This window comes from Pezoporus wallicus, unplaced genomic scaffold (genome assembly GCF_028554395.1).
Source record: "Pezoporus wallicus isolate ANWC-B61680 ecotype Strahan unplaced genomic scaffold, APGP_CSIRO_Pwel_v1 contig_8760, whole genome shotgun sequence".
Classification (NCBI taxonomy): Eukaryota; Metazoa; Chordata; class Aves; order Psittaciformes; family Psittacidae; genus Pezoporus; species Pezoporus wallicus.
The window spans coordinates 8,556-24,171 of NW_026638971.1; the positions used below are offsets into that span (position 1 = coordinate 8,556).

The 15,616-nt window shown below is 42.3% G+C and overlaps 1 protein-coding gene across 1 annotated transcript; it reads right to left on the minus strand.

Annotated features, from left to right (window-relative positions):
• Positions 1 to 1,292: 1,292 nt before the first annotated feature.
• LOC130601416 (core-binding factor subunit beta-like) lies at positions 1,293 to 6,646 on the minus strand. The gene is made up of 3 exons (XM_057413488.1): positions 6,522 to 6,646; positions 6,249 to 6,335; positions 1,293 to 1,430 (listed from the first exon to the last, which is right to left on the minus strand). Exons 1-3 carry the CDS (start codon positions 6,597 to 6,599, stop codon positions 1,293 to 1,295), a joined length of 303 nt encoding a protein of 100 aa, XP_057269471.1. The 5' UTR covers positions 6,600 to 6,646.
• Between the last annotated feature and the right edge of the window lie 8,970 nt (positions 6,647 to 15,616).

The window sequence follows — 15,616 nt, forward strand, 5'->3', positions numbered from 1 at the left end:
CCTCATTCAATTGTGAGCCAGAATCAATATTTTCTCAGTCAGAGCCAAATTCAATTCAGTTTCCTTAGCAAAGCAGTCAATACTCAGCATAGCCAAATTCACTCCTCCTCCCCAGTTTGTCAAACTTCTGCAAGCCTCACAGGACTAAATGGAAAACTTTCTTCCAAAAGAGCTCATTAACTTGAATCCCAAATGCCAGAACTGCACTCAGGATTTTTTTTTTTTTCCAATCAACTTTACCCACTATAGGAAATATTTATTTTCCACCTAGCAGCATTTAAAAGACCCAATATGCCATTAAACCCAAATATGGTTCAATTATTTCCTCCAGCCCAGTAGGTTTGGTAGCAGTAGCTGTTACTTGTTACAAGAAGGAGTAAAAATTTGAGATAAAAGCAAGCATTTTGTGGTCTACTAAAAATGTTTTAAAGTAGAAAAAATTATACAGAAGTTAGCCTGAAACAGAAAGGCTGTGGGGGCTTAAGTGGTGGTCCAAACATACTGAGGTCTTCAGAAAGTCTCCTACTGAATTCAGTGACCTTTGGATCAGTCCCAAAGCACCTACAGCAGCACAGATAAAAGACAGCATCCACTTTTTAAATACATGTTTTTCCTGTAGAAGGGGGGGAAGCAGGTGCTATTTCAGCAACTTTATTCTGATGAGACTAAGCAAGGCTTCTGGCTTTAAATCTAGTACAGCTTCACAGTAACCATCACTGTCATGAGGGAATTATAGCTTTCAATATCAATCTATGGGACAGGCACCTCAGGAAGAAAAAAAATAATAATTCAGAAAACAATTCCAAAAGTAATGCTGCTTCTGTGTTATCTCTCACAAGGAAACTGAGAAAGAAAAAGTTTCACTCCATTAAGCAGCATGGTGAATGCTTGCTGTATCAACTGGCAACTTAAAACCCAAGGAAGTAACCTATTCAAAGCACAAATTTTCATTAGTCTACCACAATACACTGACAAAAGTCTAATTTTTGAACCATTTTTGAAGCACCTACTCGATACCAAATTTAAGTTGTTCCCCAAAATTTTGTCGCAGCATGACAACAGAGATAATGTTCCATTCTTCAAAATAATAAAAAGCCACCGGGACTGCCCACGTGTTTCCCTCCAGAAATATTAACGCGCTCTAAAACAAAGTGATACCAGGCTTTATCAGACCAGTTTCCATCTGTACTCATGGGACTACCTACATGTATGAGCTGAAATTAATATTTCACATCTTGATACATGTGGTCCATATTAATAAAATCATAAGCAGAACGTGAAAGTATATTTCATCACACCAATTTCCTTCTTACCTTGCCTCCTTCTCTTTCAAAGTCGACATATTCCCGAGTCGGTGTCTGTCTCTGCTCCCCCTGCCAACTGGCAGGGAAAAACTGGAGAGACAGATTGGTTCCCGTGGCCACAAAAGCCTTTTAGAAAAATCAATACAAACAGAATCAGGGAGCAAAACATTACATAAATTATGCAGGCAATCATTAATTTTTACATGAGTTCATGTCTGAAGCCAGGCAGCATAGAGAATACTTAAAGTCAAAAACAGGCACTCATCATTTTTCTTAAATATAAAGTTAAACATCCAATTCCATTTTGACATTTGCCATTGGCTGCTTTGGGCATAAAACAAAACATAGAATCAATACTTCTTTCAAATCAGTTTTGCTGACATTAGAATCCGTCCTTTCAGTTCTGTCTGGATACCCTGCACCTACTTACAGTTCCTACAACATTAAACATTGCCCATGCTTTTCAAAGAGCTTGAATATCTCTAGAAGTATTGCTGAAGGAAAATTAACTCCTGAGACCTGTTACATGGGACAATTCTTTTTCAAAGGACTGTTTGCTTTCACAACCTACCTTGTACCTAGGTAAACACTTAATTGGAATGTAAGTATTCCTATTTTGTCACGTAATATACAGCTCAATTAAACTTAAAAGGATGAAGCCCTCTTGCCATATTAGGAAACCAGTGAAATCCAAATCAGCAGATGCTGTGTCAATGACAATAGGCAACTGTAGGAATTCTCAGCTGCAGCCCTTTGTAAAAAATCATTAAAGGATTTATTAAAGGATCATGACTTAACCATATCAGAAGCATAAGCTGCTTTCAAGTAAATAATTTACTATTGTATCAAATAAAAGTAAGATTTGGTTCTCTTTATAAACTCTGTATTTATTTGTAATCCTAACTCCAAGCCATGCAGCATATGTAAAATTCTAGACATTTCAATTAAAAAATATTTCTGCAAGAAGTCAGGTTCACAGTATTTATGCCCTTCACTGGCACACTCAAGTGTCCTGTAAGCATGTGAATACTCAAGCATGCTCCCAGAATAACTCTACTCAAAATCCCAGGGTTAAACATAATTTGTTGCAATCAAGTAACTGCACTGATTACCAGTATCACTTTAAGTAGTCATTAATCCTGAATACAGTTTTCCTTAAAAGCCATACAAATACTGTTCTTATAGTTAGAATCGCCTGACAAGCAGATTCTTTTCAAGCAACCCAGAATTCAGTAATTTTTTGGTGTAACTATACTGCTACCTATGACACAATAGCTCGACACATTAAGATAGATCTAGTCACATACTGCAATGCTGTCACAACATTAATACCTCCCATTTTTAAAATAGAAGTTCTTTGTCTTGACTTTTTGCCCCTCCACCAAGGGGAGCAATTTACTCTGCAACTGAGCTCCCTTCCAGACTATCCTTATCCCTTTGGACCACTCTGGTTTCTTCAGGCTCCAAGGGTACTATACTTGCCTTCTGGGAAACAAAAAAAAAAGACTGAAGTGCCCATGCCTCCCTGCTTCCACCTGTAAACTTGTGCTATGAAAAAAAAAATGGGAAAAATATCAGAAAAAAGCAGCACAAATTCCCACATCCTCATCAAGTTACGCAGGCAATTTTTAAATCACAGGCTATCTAAAAAGCTATGTAGATATTTATTCTCTGGATTTTTGAAGTCTGTTCCCTCTCTTTGAGCAGATAAAACCATCCAATTAAATGTGCTTCTTAAATCAAAACTGTGAAATACAAGCTCACTCCTCTAATCAAGATAACAGTTTTATTGAGGGACGTCAATAAAGCAAAAGCAACAGCACTGGGCACGTGACCATAGCTAGAGGTGCACTGATTAACATTTGTTACAGGTTTATATACTTTCACTATTGCATTAGGCATATACATATTCATAATTCCCACATATAGGTGGGGAAAATTATATCTAGCTCCCAGAACTTATTATCATAAGTCTCCTCCTCTTGGTGTCTGCTCATTGCTCACCAGTGACTGTGGGAGTCTTGAGGATGAAGTAAGCAGTCTTCCTCACAGTGTACTTTTCACCTTTGGCACAGCTGGATGCCCCAGTAATCACAAAGCTAGCTGAAACCAGCCATATCTGTAATTTTTCTGATAGTTGGCTAAGTTTTAGAGCAGTGTGACCATTGTGCAAAATTTATTGCAAGTAAAACAGGACGGGCAGACAAGGAGTATCCAAAGCTAACAGAAGTTCAGAGAAGTCTCTAACTGATAAGTAGAAGGATGGTGTGAAATAATTCACTCATGTTTAGTGGGGCCACCAAATCCTGTTATCTCACCACAAACTTACAACACAAACATTGTTCTTTACCTTCGACCTAAGTTAAGCTAAAAGTACTTTCCAGGCACTAGCTTTCCTCATAACAAGTCATCCCCCGCCCCCTTTTACCTTTACAAATTATTTTGCTATGCGACTCTATTTTGCTCAGGAGTTCTAGCCATTTTCAACTCATTCTCTAATCTTGTGTCCTTAGCAAGCTTTGTTTCTGTTACTGGGAACTCATACAGTTATATCCACACAGCAACACCTACGATTTGCGAAAGCCAATACATTTACATGTTTATCACAAAACCAAACCTGAGAAGTCTTGCTAGTAACCATACAATTTTCCTCTAATAACAAGCAAATTAAAAAAAAAAATTAAGAAAAATCACACCACAAGTTTTGGGCTTAAACTTGAAAGTCTGAAAAATCATGTTTTGATTCCTTTTTTTTTTGGGGGGGGGGGGGGGGAATGGTTTTTTTGTTAGCTTTTGCTTTTTTTTTTTACTGAGTCTTTTAAATAAAGCTCAATCTGAAATACTATCCCACATATGCCTCACATTTTACAAAAAGCTCATCAGGTAGTACAAGGGTGATCTAACCCACTTAGATACATTTTACGTTGCATGCAAGTGTAATTGTATACTAGTACCTTCCACAAAAGAAGGTAGTTCGAAGTCTCCCAAAATAAACTGGACACCTAAAGTTATTTTCAGGTTACCAAAGCAATACCAGTAAGCTCAAAAACTTTCGGTAAAACTTTTCAGTAACACTGGTAATTATTTTCTTTATTCCATCAAAAGTTATTTGACAGAAGTAACCAACAACCTACTGCCAGTTCTACATTAAATCCCTAAGCTATTCGCTGCATTTTTTTGCTGCTTGAAAATATGTAAGGTCATTTGCAAAGGCTCCCTTTGAAAATAAAAAATGTTTTTCCAGACATCAAGGACTTATTCAAGACTGAATAAAAGTAAAATAGCTAGCTCTTTTTTAACATCAGTCATTACACACACATTCCTAAATAAACCCAACTACTTGTGCCCTGTTCACAAACCAAAACCAGATGTTTCAGATCAAATAGTTTAGACACTGTTTCATAATTAAGTACACAAGACAAGCATCACTGGTTGCTTCCCAAGAGATGAAGCTCTGGCTAAGAAAGCAGCAAGTACAGAGGTGAAACTACACTGATTTCCCTTTTATATAACTGTAGGCTGCATTAGAAAGCTAGGTTATAGCCTACGTGTCCATTTATTTTATTTTTTAGTAGACTCGGGTATACCATGCACTTTTACCTGCTCAAGAACTTGAAGTGTTAGCAAATTATGTTTTCCTTGCCTATCCATTGTTTCCCTGGTGAATGTTTAATAAATAAATAAATGAAAATTAAACAGACTGACTACAGGCTACAGGGACCTTTTCACTAAATATCACAGGTTCTAAGACCACAGGATAAGATTCAGCTAAAAATCAAGTCATTCAATAAAAGATAAGCATGTACTTAAATGCATATCCTTTTACTCACAAATGCAAATAAACAAGATCAGCTGCAGTAACTAGTATTCAGTTATATTTGCTGGGATGTGCATGCATAAGAATAGTTCCATCGTACATTGATTAGCAGTACCTATACCATGTGAAATTAAAAAAATAATCATAAACCAAACTTGGTGAAAGTAGGGATTATTTTCTATGGAAAAGGAATTTTTACCTCTTTTACCTTTCATTATATTCTATAAATGAGAAATTACTTAATTTTATTAACAGCAAAGAGTTAAGACTTTAACAATAATAAGATACTGATCCTGCAGAAGCAACATATAGCAGAAATCAACCGAGGAAATAACTAGTCAATTCTTGACTACTCTGGGCCATACTTCATCTCACTTCCGAATTAAGAAGCGGCAAGTATCCTGCAACTAATCTTAATGAATGATAAAACAAGGGCTGAAGTGGTGAGTTCCAAAACCTAATTTTAAAAGTATTTGATTTGTTTAAGGTCCCTTCCAACCCAAATGATTCCATGATTTAATTCGCAAGCACATCACACAGCTCGGTCAAGACCTTTTAGCTAGCATCTCCTGAACAATTTTACACGCTTCTGAAAGCTAGTTTGAGATGGGGGGGGGGGGGGAGGTTGGAAGACTGAGTCGAATATTGAAATAAGCAAGTTATGACTAACACGTGCACAGGGCAGGCAGCACAGCCAGTTCATATTCGCGTGTGGCCCCGAGATGTTCCTCACCTACCCATCACTTCCCTTCAAACTCCCAACGATATTTTCACTGCTGGCGAAGGCAGAGCGACATGTTTCAGCGAGGAAAGCGCTATTCTGAAGAGGGGAAGAAATGCTGCCTTTTAACGAAAACCTCCTCTCCCTCGCCCTTTGAAAGGCGGCAGAATTTTTCTTTTCCTCAAGCAAAACTTTTCAGCGCGGACACTGACCACCGCTCCCTCCCGCCACACCCTGCACGTCAGCTCAGACACTTCGAAAGGCTTCCCCCTCCAAGACTTCCTGTAACTTCTAATTTAAAAACCCACCCACGGAGTGAAGCGCCCCAGAGGAGCTGCCGGACCCCGGGACAGCCGCTTCCTACTCGCGGCTACCAGGGACGCGAAAGAAGCTCAGCGCCACTTACAATCTCAGAACGACCATCACGACAGGCGTTCTGGAAGCGGACCTGCCTCTCCTCGTGTGGCCGGTCCCTGAAGCCAGTGTATTTAACCTGCGAAGAACAGAACACGCAATCAGGAAGGGCCAATCGCGGCGATAAGGGCGCAGCGGAGTGCACAGACTGCAGCTCTCCACGCCACCGGGCTCGGCTCTCCACCGAGAAGAAATGCTTCCCCGGCCCCTCCGCGGAAACTTTCGAGAATAGAAAGGAAGAAAAAAGGGCTCGTCACCACCTCACCTCACACTCTCGGCTCAGCTTCCTGAAAAACTCCTCATTCTCGAATTTGCTCCGCTGGTCAGGGACAACCCGAGGCATAGTGAAGAGCCTACCGTCAGTTGCCTATTGACTCGCTCCAACACTAGCTTCGACCTTTGTTAACCCGCCCATCAGCCTCCTCCTCCTGCCACCACCCCCCAACTTCCTCTCCCACTAGTAAACTCCGTCCCAACAGCCAAACCACTCACAACTCAGAGCACCGTACCGCGCATGCGCCACCGAGCACCGCCCTCTGAGAAGAGACATGGAGTGAAGCTGTGCTAATCTCCATCCCCTCCCCCGGACGTGTGGGTGTGGTGAATCACCCCGCGGGGCTGAGGGGAGCGGGGGGTCGCTACACTCCGTCCCCCTTTCGTAGAATCATAGAATAGTTAGGGTTGGAAAGGACCTTAAGATCATATAGTTCCAACCCCCCTGCCACACCTCACACTAAACCATACCACCCAAGGCTTCATCCAAACTGGCCTTGAACGCTGCCAGGGGTGGAGCATTCAAAACTTCCCTGGGCAACACATTCTAGTGCCTCATGACCCTTACAGTAAAGAACTTCCTCCTTATATCCAATCTAAACTTCCCCTGTTTAAGTTTTAACCTGTTACCCCTTGTCCTATTGCTACAGTCCCTAGCGAAGAGTCCCTCCCCAGCATCCTTATAGGCGCCTCCTTCTGATACTGGAAAGCTGCTATGAGGTCTCCACGCAGCCTTCTCCAGGCTGAACAGCCCCAACTTTCTCAGCCTGTCATCTTCATATGGGAGGTTCTCCAGTCCCCTGATCATCCTTGTGGCCCTCCTCTGGACTTGTTCCAACAGTTCCATGTCATTTTTAGGCTGAGGACACCAGAACTGTACATAATACTCCAAGTGAGGTCTCAGAGTAGAGGGGCAGGATCACCTCCTTCAACCTGCTGGTCACACTCCTTTTGATGCAGCCCAGGATATGGTTGGCTTTCTGGGTTGCAAGCGCACACTGCCAGTTCATGTTCATTTTCTCATCAACCAACACCCTCAAGTCCTTCTCTGCAGGGCTGCTCTGAATCTCTTCTCTGACCAACCTGTAGCTGTGCCTGGGATTGCCCTGACCCAGCTGTAGGACCTTGCACTTGTCATGGTTAAACTTCATAAGGATGGCATCAGCCCACCTTACAAGCATGTTGAGGTCCCTCTGGGTGGCATTCCTTCCCTCCAGCATATCAACCGAACCACACAGCTTGGTGTCATCATCAAACTTGCTGAGGGCGCACTCAATCCCACTGTCCATGTCAGCGACAAAGATGTTAAACAAGACTGGCCCCAACACCGATCCCTGAGGGCCACCACTGGTTACTGGTCTCCAGCTGGACATTGAGCCATATACCACAACTCTTTGTGTGTGGCTATCCAGCCAATTATTTATTCACCAGGTGGTCCAACCATCAAATTGATGTCTCTCCAGTTTAGAGACAAGGATGTCATGTGGACAGTGTCAAACACTTTGCACAATTCCAGGTCAACTGCTCTACCCCTGTCCATCAATTCCGTAGCCCCATCATAGAAGGCCACCAGATTGGTGAGGCAGGATTTCCCCTTAGTGGAGCCATGATGGCTGTCACCAAGCACCTTGTTTTTCATGTGCCTTAGCAGGCCTACCAGGAGAATCTGCTCCAAGATTTTGCCAGGCACAGAGGTGAGACTGACTGGTCTGTAATTCCAGCTCCTGTAATTGCCAGCTCCTTCATCAGGTCCCGTGGGCTTGTGCATGTTGAGGTTCTTAAGATGGTCTCAAACCAGATCCTCTCCTACAGTGGGCCCAAGGTCTTCATTCTCACAGTCCCTGCATCTGCCTTCCAAGACTTGGGTGGTGCAGTCAGAGCCTTTGCCAGTGAAGACTGAGGCAAAGAAGTCATTCAGAACCTCAGCCTTCTCCAAATCCAGGGTAGCCAGTTCTCCTGATAGCTTCTCGAGAGGGCCCACCTTGTCCCTAGTCTGTCTTTTATTTGCTACATACCTATAGAATCCCTTCCTGTTATCCTTAACTTCCCTAGCCAAGTTTAATTCTAACTGGGCCTTAGCTTTCCTGACCTGCTCCCTAGCTTCCCAGACAACATCCCTGTATTCTTCACAGGCCGCCTGTCCTTGCTTCCACCTTTTATAAGCTTTTTTTTTTCCTCTCTAAGTTTCCTCAGCAGCTCCTTATCTATCCATGGAGGTCTCCTGGCCCTCCTGCAACATTTCCTTCTAGTCAGGATGCAACACTCCTGAACTTCAGATTATTAAGAAACTTGTTCTTAAAGAATTAATTTCATTTTCATGGTTAAAGTTATGTTTCAGAACAGAGCTGAGTTCTGTCATCTTGCTACACACTAACCACATTTATGCTACATCCCTGGCAGTGTTCAATGCCAGGTTGGACAGGGCTTGGAGCAACCTCCAAGTGGAGGTGGAAGATGTACCTGCCCATGGCAGGAGGCTTGGACCTAGATGAGCTTTAAGGTCCCTTCCAACACAAACCAGTCTATGATTCTATGATCAAAAATTGTTTCCATATACCTAATACATCAGGCTCCCATGTCATATCGTAAGTGGATTGTTGACTGTTTTATTGCTCTTTCAGAGATTTCAAGGCTCCACTGAGGTGAATACAGAGACTGAGAGACAAAGTCATGAAGCCTGTTGTCTAATTAGACATTCAGGGCTCGAAGAGGTGCCACCATTTGCAGATGGAAGACTGAGAGGTGAAGCCTCTTGATGAGGCTGATACTCAAAGTTAGTAATATTTAAATTTGTGTGTCAAACCAAGTCCACAAGGAAATATTCCTTGTTATCAGCACATTCCATCACAGGCAGGTTCAGAGCACTCTGACATAGGGGGTCCCAACCACTGCTTTCATTATGGAGCTTGCAAAGGTAAAATAAAAAAAAAAAAAAAAAAAGAAAAAAAAGAAAAAAACACACAAAAACTCACACACTCCTGGCTGCTTCTTTGGGCATCTACCAAACTCCACCAGCCTCATGTCAGCTTCAAGAAAGCAAAGCAAAGCCCATTTCTCAGGTGTGTGCTGTTGATGGAGCTGCCTTTTCACCTTCTTTTAATAGTGCTGTTATTGTTTTTGTTTACATTGATCTTATCCCTTTGAGAATTTGGACAGGAGTTCAAAGAGGCAGGGTGCTGATAGTAGCTTTGTTTTTGTGCTTCTCTGTTGCTAGAGCTATTTGTTTATACTGACTAGGAATTAGGATGTCCTCAGTCCTCCACCTTGATCCTAACAGGCATGCTCTGGGTCAGAATGACTTTCCCTTGACTTCCCTGATCTAGTTGAAGATGTCTGTGCTCATTGAAGGGGGGCTGGACTAGATGACCTTTAAAGGCCCCTTCCAACCCAGATGATTCTATGATTGATTCATAGGTGCACATTCCTCATGCAGATTTTATTGCATATTCTGAGTTGAAGGGTGGATTTCCAGCTGCCCCTTTGCCTTACATCAAGACATTTCTCAGCATGCTCTACCATAGGATTTTCATCCCTCAAGTCTTTAGGGTTATAATTTGCTGCCTTTTTGTGCTTTCCTCCCCCTGCCTTACTAACAGGAAAGCAGGGACCAGCAAGACATCTATGAGCCAATGCTATAGCAGTAGTTAAAGTAGCAATGCCCAAGAGCAGCAGAGGTTGCTTTTCCACCCCTCAATCACCTCTGTGGTCTCCATTAGCAGGACTTGTAGATGTCCAATTAAGCTTAAGACTGGCCCACAAGAACAAGGGGAAACAAAGGTCTCTTCCAGTTTCACCAGAAAAATTCCAGTGTCTACTCCAAGCCCATAATCCAGCCATGATTAATAGTGTATCAAAGGCAGATCTGGTTTGAGAGATCCTAGATTTTCAACAGTCTCAGATGTTTTGGGGGGAAAAAACAACCCACCCTTGAAAGCTGAAGGAGGAAAAATACAGCTCAAATACAAAGTAGGATCCTGTCACAGGGGTGTTAAATAACAGTGTTCTACACAAACTCAGGCTGCTCTGGGGAGCATTAAAACAAAGGTAGGCCATTTTCCTCAGGATTTGCACCTCCATTCTCCCCTTTCACCAACACAACCTAATTTAAAAACTTCTGAAGGAATTTCTGAAACCCACTTTCCCTCCCACTCTCAAATTTGCTTGAATTTGACCTACAGACTCAACAATTTGTTGTGTAGAAAAGTAAAAAGGCACAAAGGTGTAGTGATCTCCCACACCTTGCTTTACTAACAGTCCAGTGTCAAAACAAGTTTGTTCAGGGTGAGACTATTTTTTTTTTTTTTTTTTTGACAGAAAGTCCTTTCAGGACAAGGAGAACAATTCCTGATCCTCTCACAAGAAACATTTCAATATCAACTGTTATTCCAAGACTGGAGTCAGGCCAACTAACCCATGTCTGCCATGGGGAGCTGTCATTTTGGGGGGTAAACACCTGGCTGACTGATCTTCAAGTCACAGCCCTGCTCCCAGATTTCAGATCAGAGCGCTCAACTTCCAAAAATAGTCCCATCTGCCATAACGCAGCAGTATCCTTCCCTAAGCTCATTCTCAGAAACAGATGAAACTTTTGTCTGCATTTTAAAACAAAAAAGCAAAGAGAAGGGGGAAAGCAAGAGGTAGAAAACAGCCTGAGGGAAATGCCTGGCATGGAAAAGTTTTAGCTTAAATAACTGAACTTTGGCAAAGATGTGCTTCTCACAATAAAAAACACCCACTCAAAAACACAGACACCTCTTGTATCTACAAAAACCTGTGCTCTACAGCAGATAGGGTGAGCAGTAATGAATGGGTTCAGATGTGTGTAGTTTAAGTCCAGTCAGCAACCTAGAACCATGCAGCCACTTGCTCACTCCCCCCCTTCTTCCCCCCACAATCAATCCCCTCCACACCTGGAGGGATGTGAGGGAGAATCAAAAGAATTTAACTCCCACAGGTTGAGATAAGAGCAGTCCAGTAACTAAGGTATAACACAAAAACACTACTGTTACCACCAATAATAATAATAATGATAATGAAAATAACAAGGGAAGAGAATACAACTGCTCACCATCCGCCGACTGATACCCAGCCAGACCTGAGCAGTGATCTAACCCTTCCGGGTAACTGCCCCCAGTTTATATACTGGGTATGATGTGCTGTGGTATGGAATACCTCTTTGGCTAGTTTGGATCAGGTGTCCTGTCTCTGCTTCCTCCCGGCTTCCCCTCCTCCCTGGAAGAGCAATGAGACCCAGAAAAGTCCTTGGTCAGAGTAAACGTTACTGAGCAACAACAAAACATTGGTGTTATCATAGCTGTTCCCAGGCTGAAAGTCAAAAACACAGCACTGCACCAGCTACAAAGGAGAAAAAATGACTGCTACTGCTGAACCCAGGACAAGATGACAGCAGCAAGATCAAGATTAGGTAACAGGAGAACATTGAACTGTAAAGATAACTTGAGTCCTGGGATAGATTTCCCAGGAGAAAGTAGTTTCCACCATAGGAGTTAGTCAGAAGCAGATGGAGTGCAACCATCCCTGCTGTAGCAAAGAGCATCTAGAAAATGTACCAGGTGACACAAAGTTCAGTATTTACTCTATACAATGATTTACACATGCTAACAACAAGTAATAATGCTCTTCCCTTACATCACTTTGACAGTTATGAAATCTTATTTTTCACATCCATGTTTTAAGAGACAGTATCTCTGCCCCCATCTGACACAAGTGATGAAGCAGAGGTACATGGAGGTTGTGTGACTTGTCCATACTCATCAAAAACTATTTTGGGTAGGACTGATGACACCAGCATTTAAAGTTCTGCATTCATCACTTGTCAACCCAAATTTTTCTTCTCCCTGGGAATTTCAGAAAAGTTCACACACACATTTTCATGGCCACAGATTGATGGAGTTCCTTTTTTGGGCTGCTGCTTCTGCTCTAGGGTTTGAGCCCAGTGCCCTAGGATCTCCTTACACCTACCTCATACTCCCTTTCTTCTTTTTTCCAGCCAGGGGATTTCCACTCTTGTCAGATCCAAGGTTGCATACATCCCTTTTATCTAGCAGTTTGCTGTGCTTAGTCTTTCTGAGGAAAGATCTTGGATAGGAGATTCCCTCCCCACCTTCATCATCTACTTTTCAACTCCTTCCTTTCACTTCCAACTTGGCAGGTCTTCACTACATGTCTAACTACTTAATAAAATGGTGATTCCTATTTGCTGGTTTTGTTCCTCTTTCAGGGCTTCATTTTAATTGTAGAAAGTCAAAGAGGAAACCTTTGGAAATCAGAAGCCACTTGAAAGTATCAAAAGATTCAGCAGAATGACCTACTGCTGCCCAACCAAGGATGCCCGGTGGGCAGCTCATGACCCTGGGAACAGCTTGTGTCCTCACCACTTCTCTATTGCTCTTAACAGCAGCTTCCTTGATGTTAGCACATAGCGACAAATTTATGAGCATCAGTTTTCAGTTGAGCTTGACAAATCTTTGGAGATCCAGAGGTTTTCAATTTCCTCTACCCCATTGTCTTTTCAGATTTGATTTTCACATCTTTCATATTTATGGTCATTTTTTTGGTAAAACCAAGTTGTTCACCTGTTTTTTCTTTGGTTTGCCTCTATATGAGAAACAACTACAATTCAGGATCTGTTCTTGTTTTGCAATGTGCACAGTGATTTCCTACAGTGTTGGATCCCAGCCTCTATCACATCTGCTCTCAGTTTGGCAATGCACTCATTTTCCACTATGGTATCTTAATGGCTCTTTTCTGCTCTCATAAAGAGTCTACTGCCATTTCAGAGTTTTACCCTTTAATGTCTTCATCTGGCAGGAACCTGAAGAAACATTAATTTCCAGAGATGAAAACCAGGTGCACTCTTCATGCTACTGTTTTAGGGTCAGGAAGGGTTATGTTTGGCCACCCAGCTTAGGCTTCTGCCTCCAGTAAAAGCCAAGTACAGATTCAAGGGATTCACACCTTCAGCTTCACTAGTCACCTGTCTGGATGAAAGTATGCTGAAGACAACTCACAATGGCACTGAAGGGTTACTTTCCTGACAGATCTGCCTGCAGGCAGCATAGTCCATCACCTCCAAGGTAAGGCTTGCAGATCATTACAGAGGAGAAAACAAGCTTAACCAACCATTACTTTGAAGCTCTTTCCCAATTAGTAAGTTGTCATGGCAGACCTGTTTCTCTCTGCCAAAGGAGAGACATAAGCTGGGCATTGCTCAGCTAAGAGCAGACAACACAAAAACCAGGGAAATTGTTCTTAACAGAAAATATTAATTCAAGCACTTCAGTGTAAGAGCAGAGCTTTAAGGTCCAAGTCTCCCTGTTTCAAGGTGCATCACCCACCACATGGTTGCAAAAGGCTGAATTTCAGTAGGTTTTCTCCCCCAAGATGTACATGACTGGAGTTTGATCTCCCATAGAAAAAGCCACAGATACCTGAAAGCATCTCCAGGAAACAAATTCCTCAAGAACCACAAAGCTGGTAAAAGCCTCCACTTTCTGTCCACTAAAAAAATACCCTAGTAATTTTGGATTCAATTAGTTACAGCCCCTGAATTACTTTGGGGCATGCAGAAATTAAAGGTAGTTGTGTCAGTCTGGTCCTCAGGTAACCAGAGCTCAGAATCCAAGCCACACACCACTACTGTCCCCACCCAGGCACAGGGGAACAAAGTCCTAACAGTGCTTTCCTGTGGGTCTGTTCCCCAGCATTTATCACCAACACTGCATTTAGGAACAACGTGATTGTCTGCAAACATCTAACAAAAGCCCAGGAGCACTGTGCAGCAATTGAACTCACTGCCTGGAAGCTTCTTGCTCCCACAGCTGCTACCTGCACACCAGCTTTCACTCTACTTCACATGAAAGTCATGCAAAGTGCTCCGAAAGTCAAGTCTGCACATTTTTCTCAGAAGCTGCCTGTAATCCACCTTTTTTAATCTTATGTAGGCAAAATTGTGTACAGCTGCAATCCCAAGCACAGAGGCAGGCTGTTAAACAGGCTGCTGCCCTTAGTTTGAAAGCACCATCCTCCTCCACTTTGTTTCTCAAACACTGGTATTCAATAACAAACAAGAGCTTTCCTCCAAGGAAAGCAACATTGCCACAACCAAGTGAGAAAACTGGATCACAAGTTATGAAGTGCAAGAAGCTACATTCAAAACACAGTCAAAGAAGAGGTGTGCATGAATATGACACTGCCTTTGAACAGAAAGAGGAAGTTCTCATGGCAATACAGGATGCAAAGCTGATTATGCTTTGCTCTGTAGGAAAACATGTGTAGCCAGGGAACACATGACTGTCAAAAAATTAAAAGGAGACTAAAATTCACAACTTCATAAGCAGTTCTACAAAGTATTCATATTTTTTTCCATCCTGCTTTCCCTTCAAAGGCTTAAGAAAACGTATTAGAGACAGTTACAAGAATACCCTAAATCCTGAGAGAAGAGGCAGGAAAACTGAGATGTAGCTTATGTTCCCACTCAGCTGCATAAAAAGTAAACATTACTTAGCAACAACTAAAAACATCAGTGTTATCAGTGTTGTTCCCAGGCTGAAAGTCAAAAACACAGCACTGCACCACCTACAAAGGAGAAAAATGACTGCTATAGCTGAATCCAAGACACTCAGTCATGAGAGGGAATCAACTCTCAGCTAGATTTCCATCCATTACATTCAGTCCTATGATTCCTGATCATGACGGAGACACACGAGAGGCCCAGTGTGACTAAGTATGAAGGTCATAGAACAGCTGCACAACTATGTTTTCCTGACTCTTTTTGACAGTCACAATGAACATAGAATCGTAGAATCATAGAATCATAGAATAGTTATGGTTGCAAAGGACCTTAAGATCATCTAGTTCCAACCCCTCTGCCATGGGCAGGGACACCTCGCACTAAACCATGTCACCCAAGACTCCATCCATTCTTATATCTAACCTAAACTTCCCCTGATTAAGTTTAAACCCATTGCTCCTTGTCCTATCACTAGTCCTTAATGAAGAGAACCACTCCAGCATCCCTGTAGGCCTCCTTCAGATCCGGAATGGCTGCTCTGAGGTCTCCATGCA

What these genes read in the sequence shown, in the direction of transcription:
- LOC130601416 (XM_057413488.1), bottom strand. Translation starts at nt 6,599, where the DNA reads ATGCCTCGGGTTGTCCCTGACCAGCGGAGCAAATTCGAGAATGAGGAG. An exon ending in AGCTGAGCCGAGAGTGTGAG is followed by an intron (nt 6,336 to 6,521) that starts GTGAGGTGGTGA and finishes TGTTCTTCGCAG; the next exon opens with GTTAAATACACTGGCTTCAG. An exon ending in GTGATGGTCGTTCTGAGATT is followed by an intron (nt 1,431 to 6,248) that starts GTAAGTGGCGCT and finishes TTTTTCTAAAAG; the next exon opens with GCTTTTGTGGCCACGGGAAC.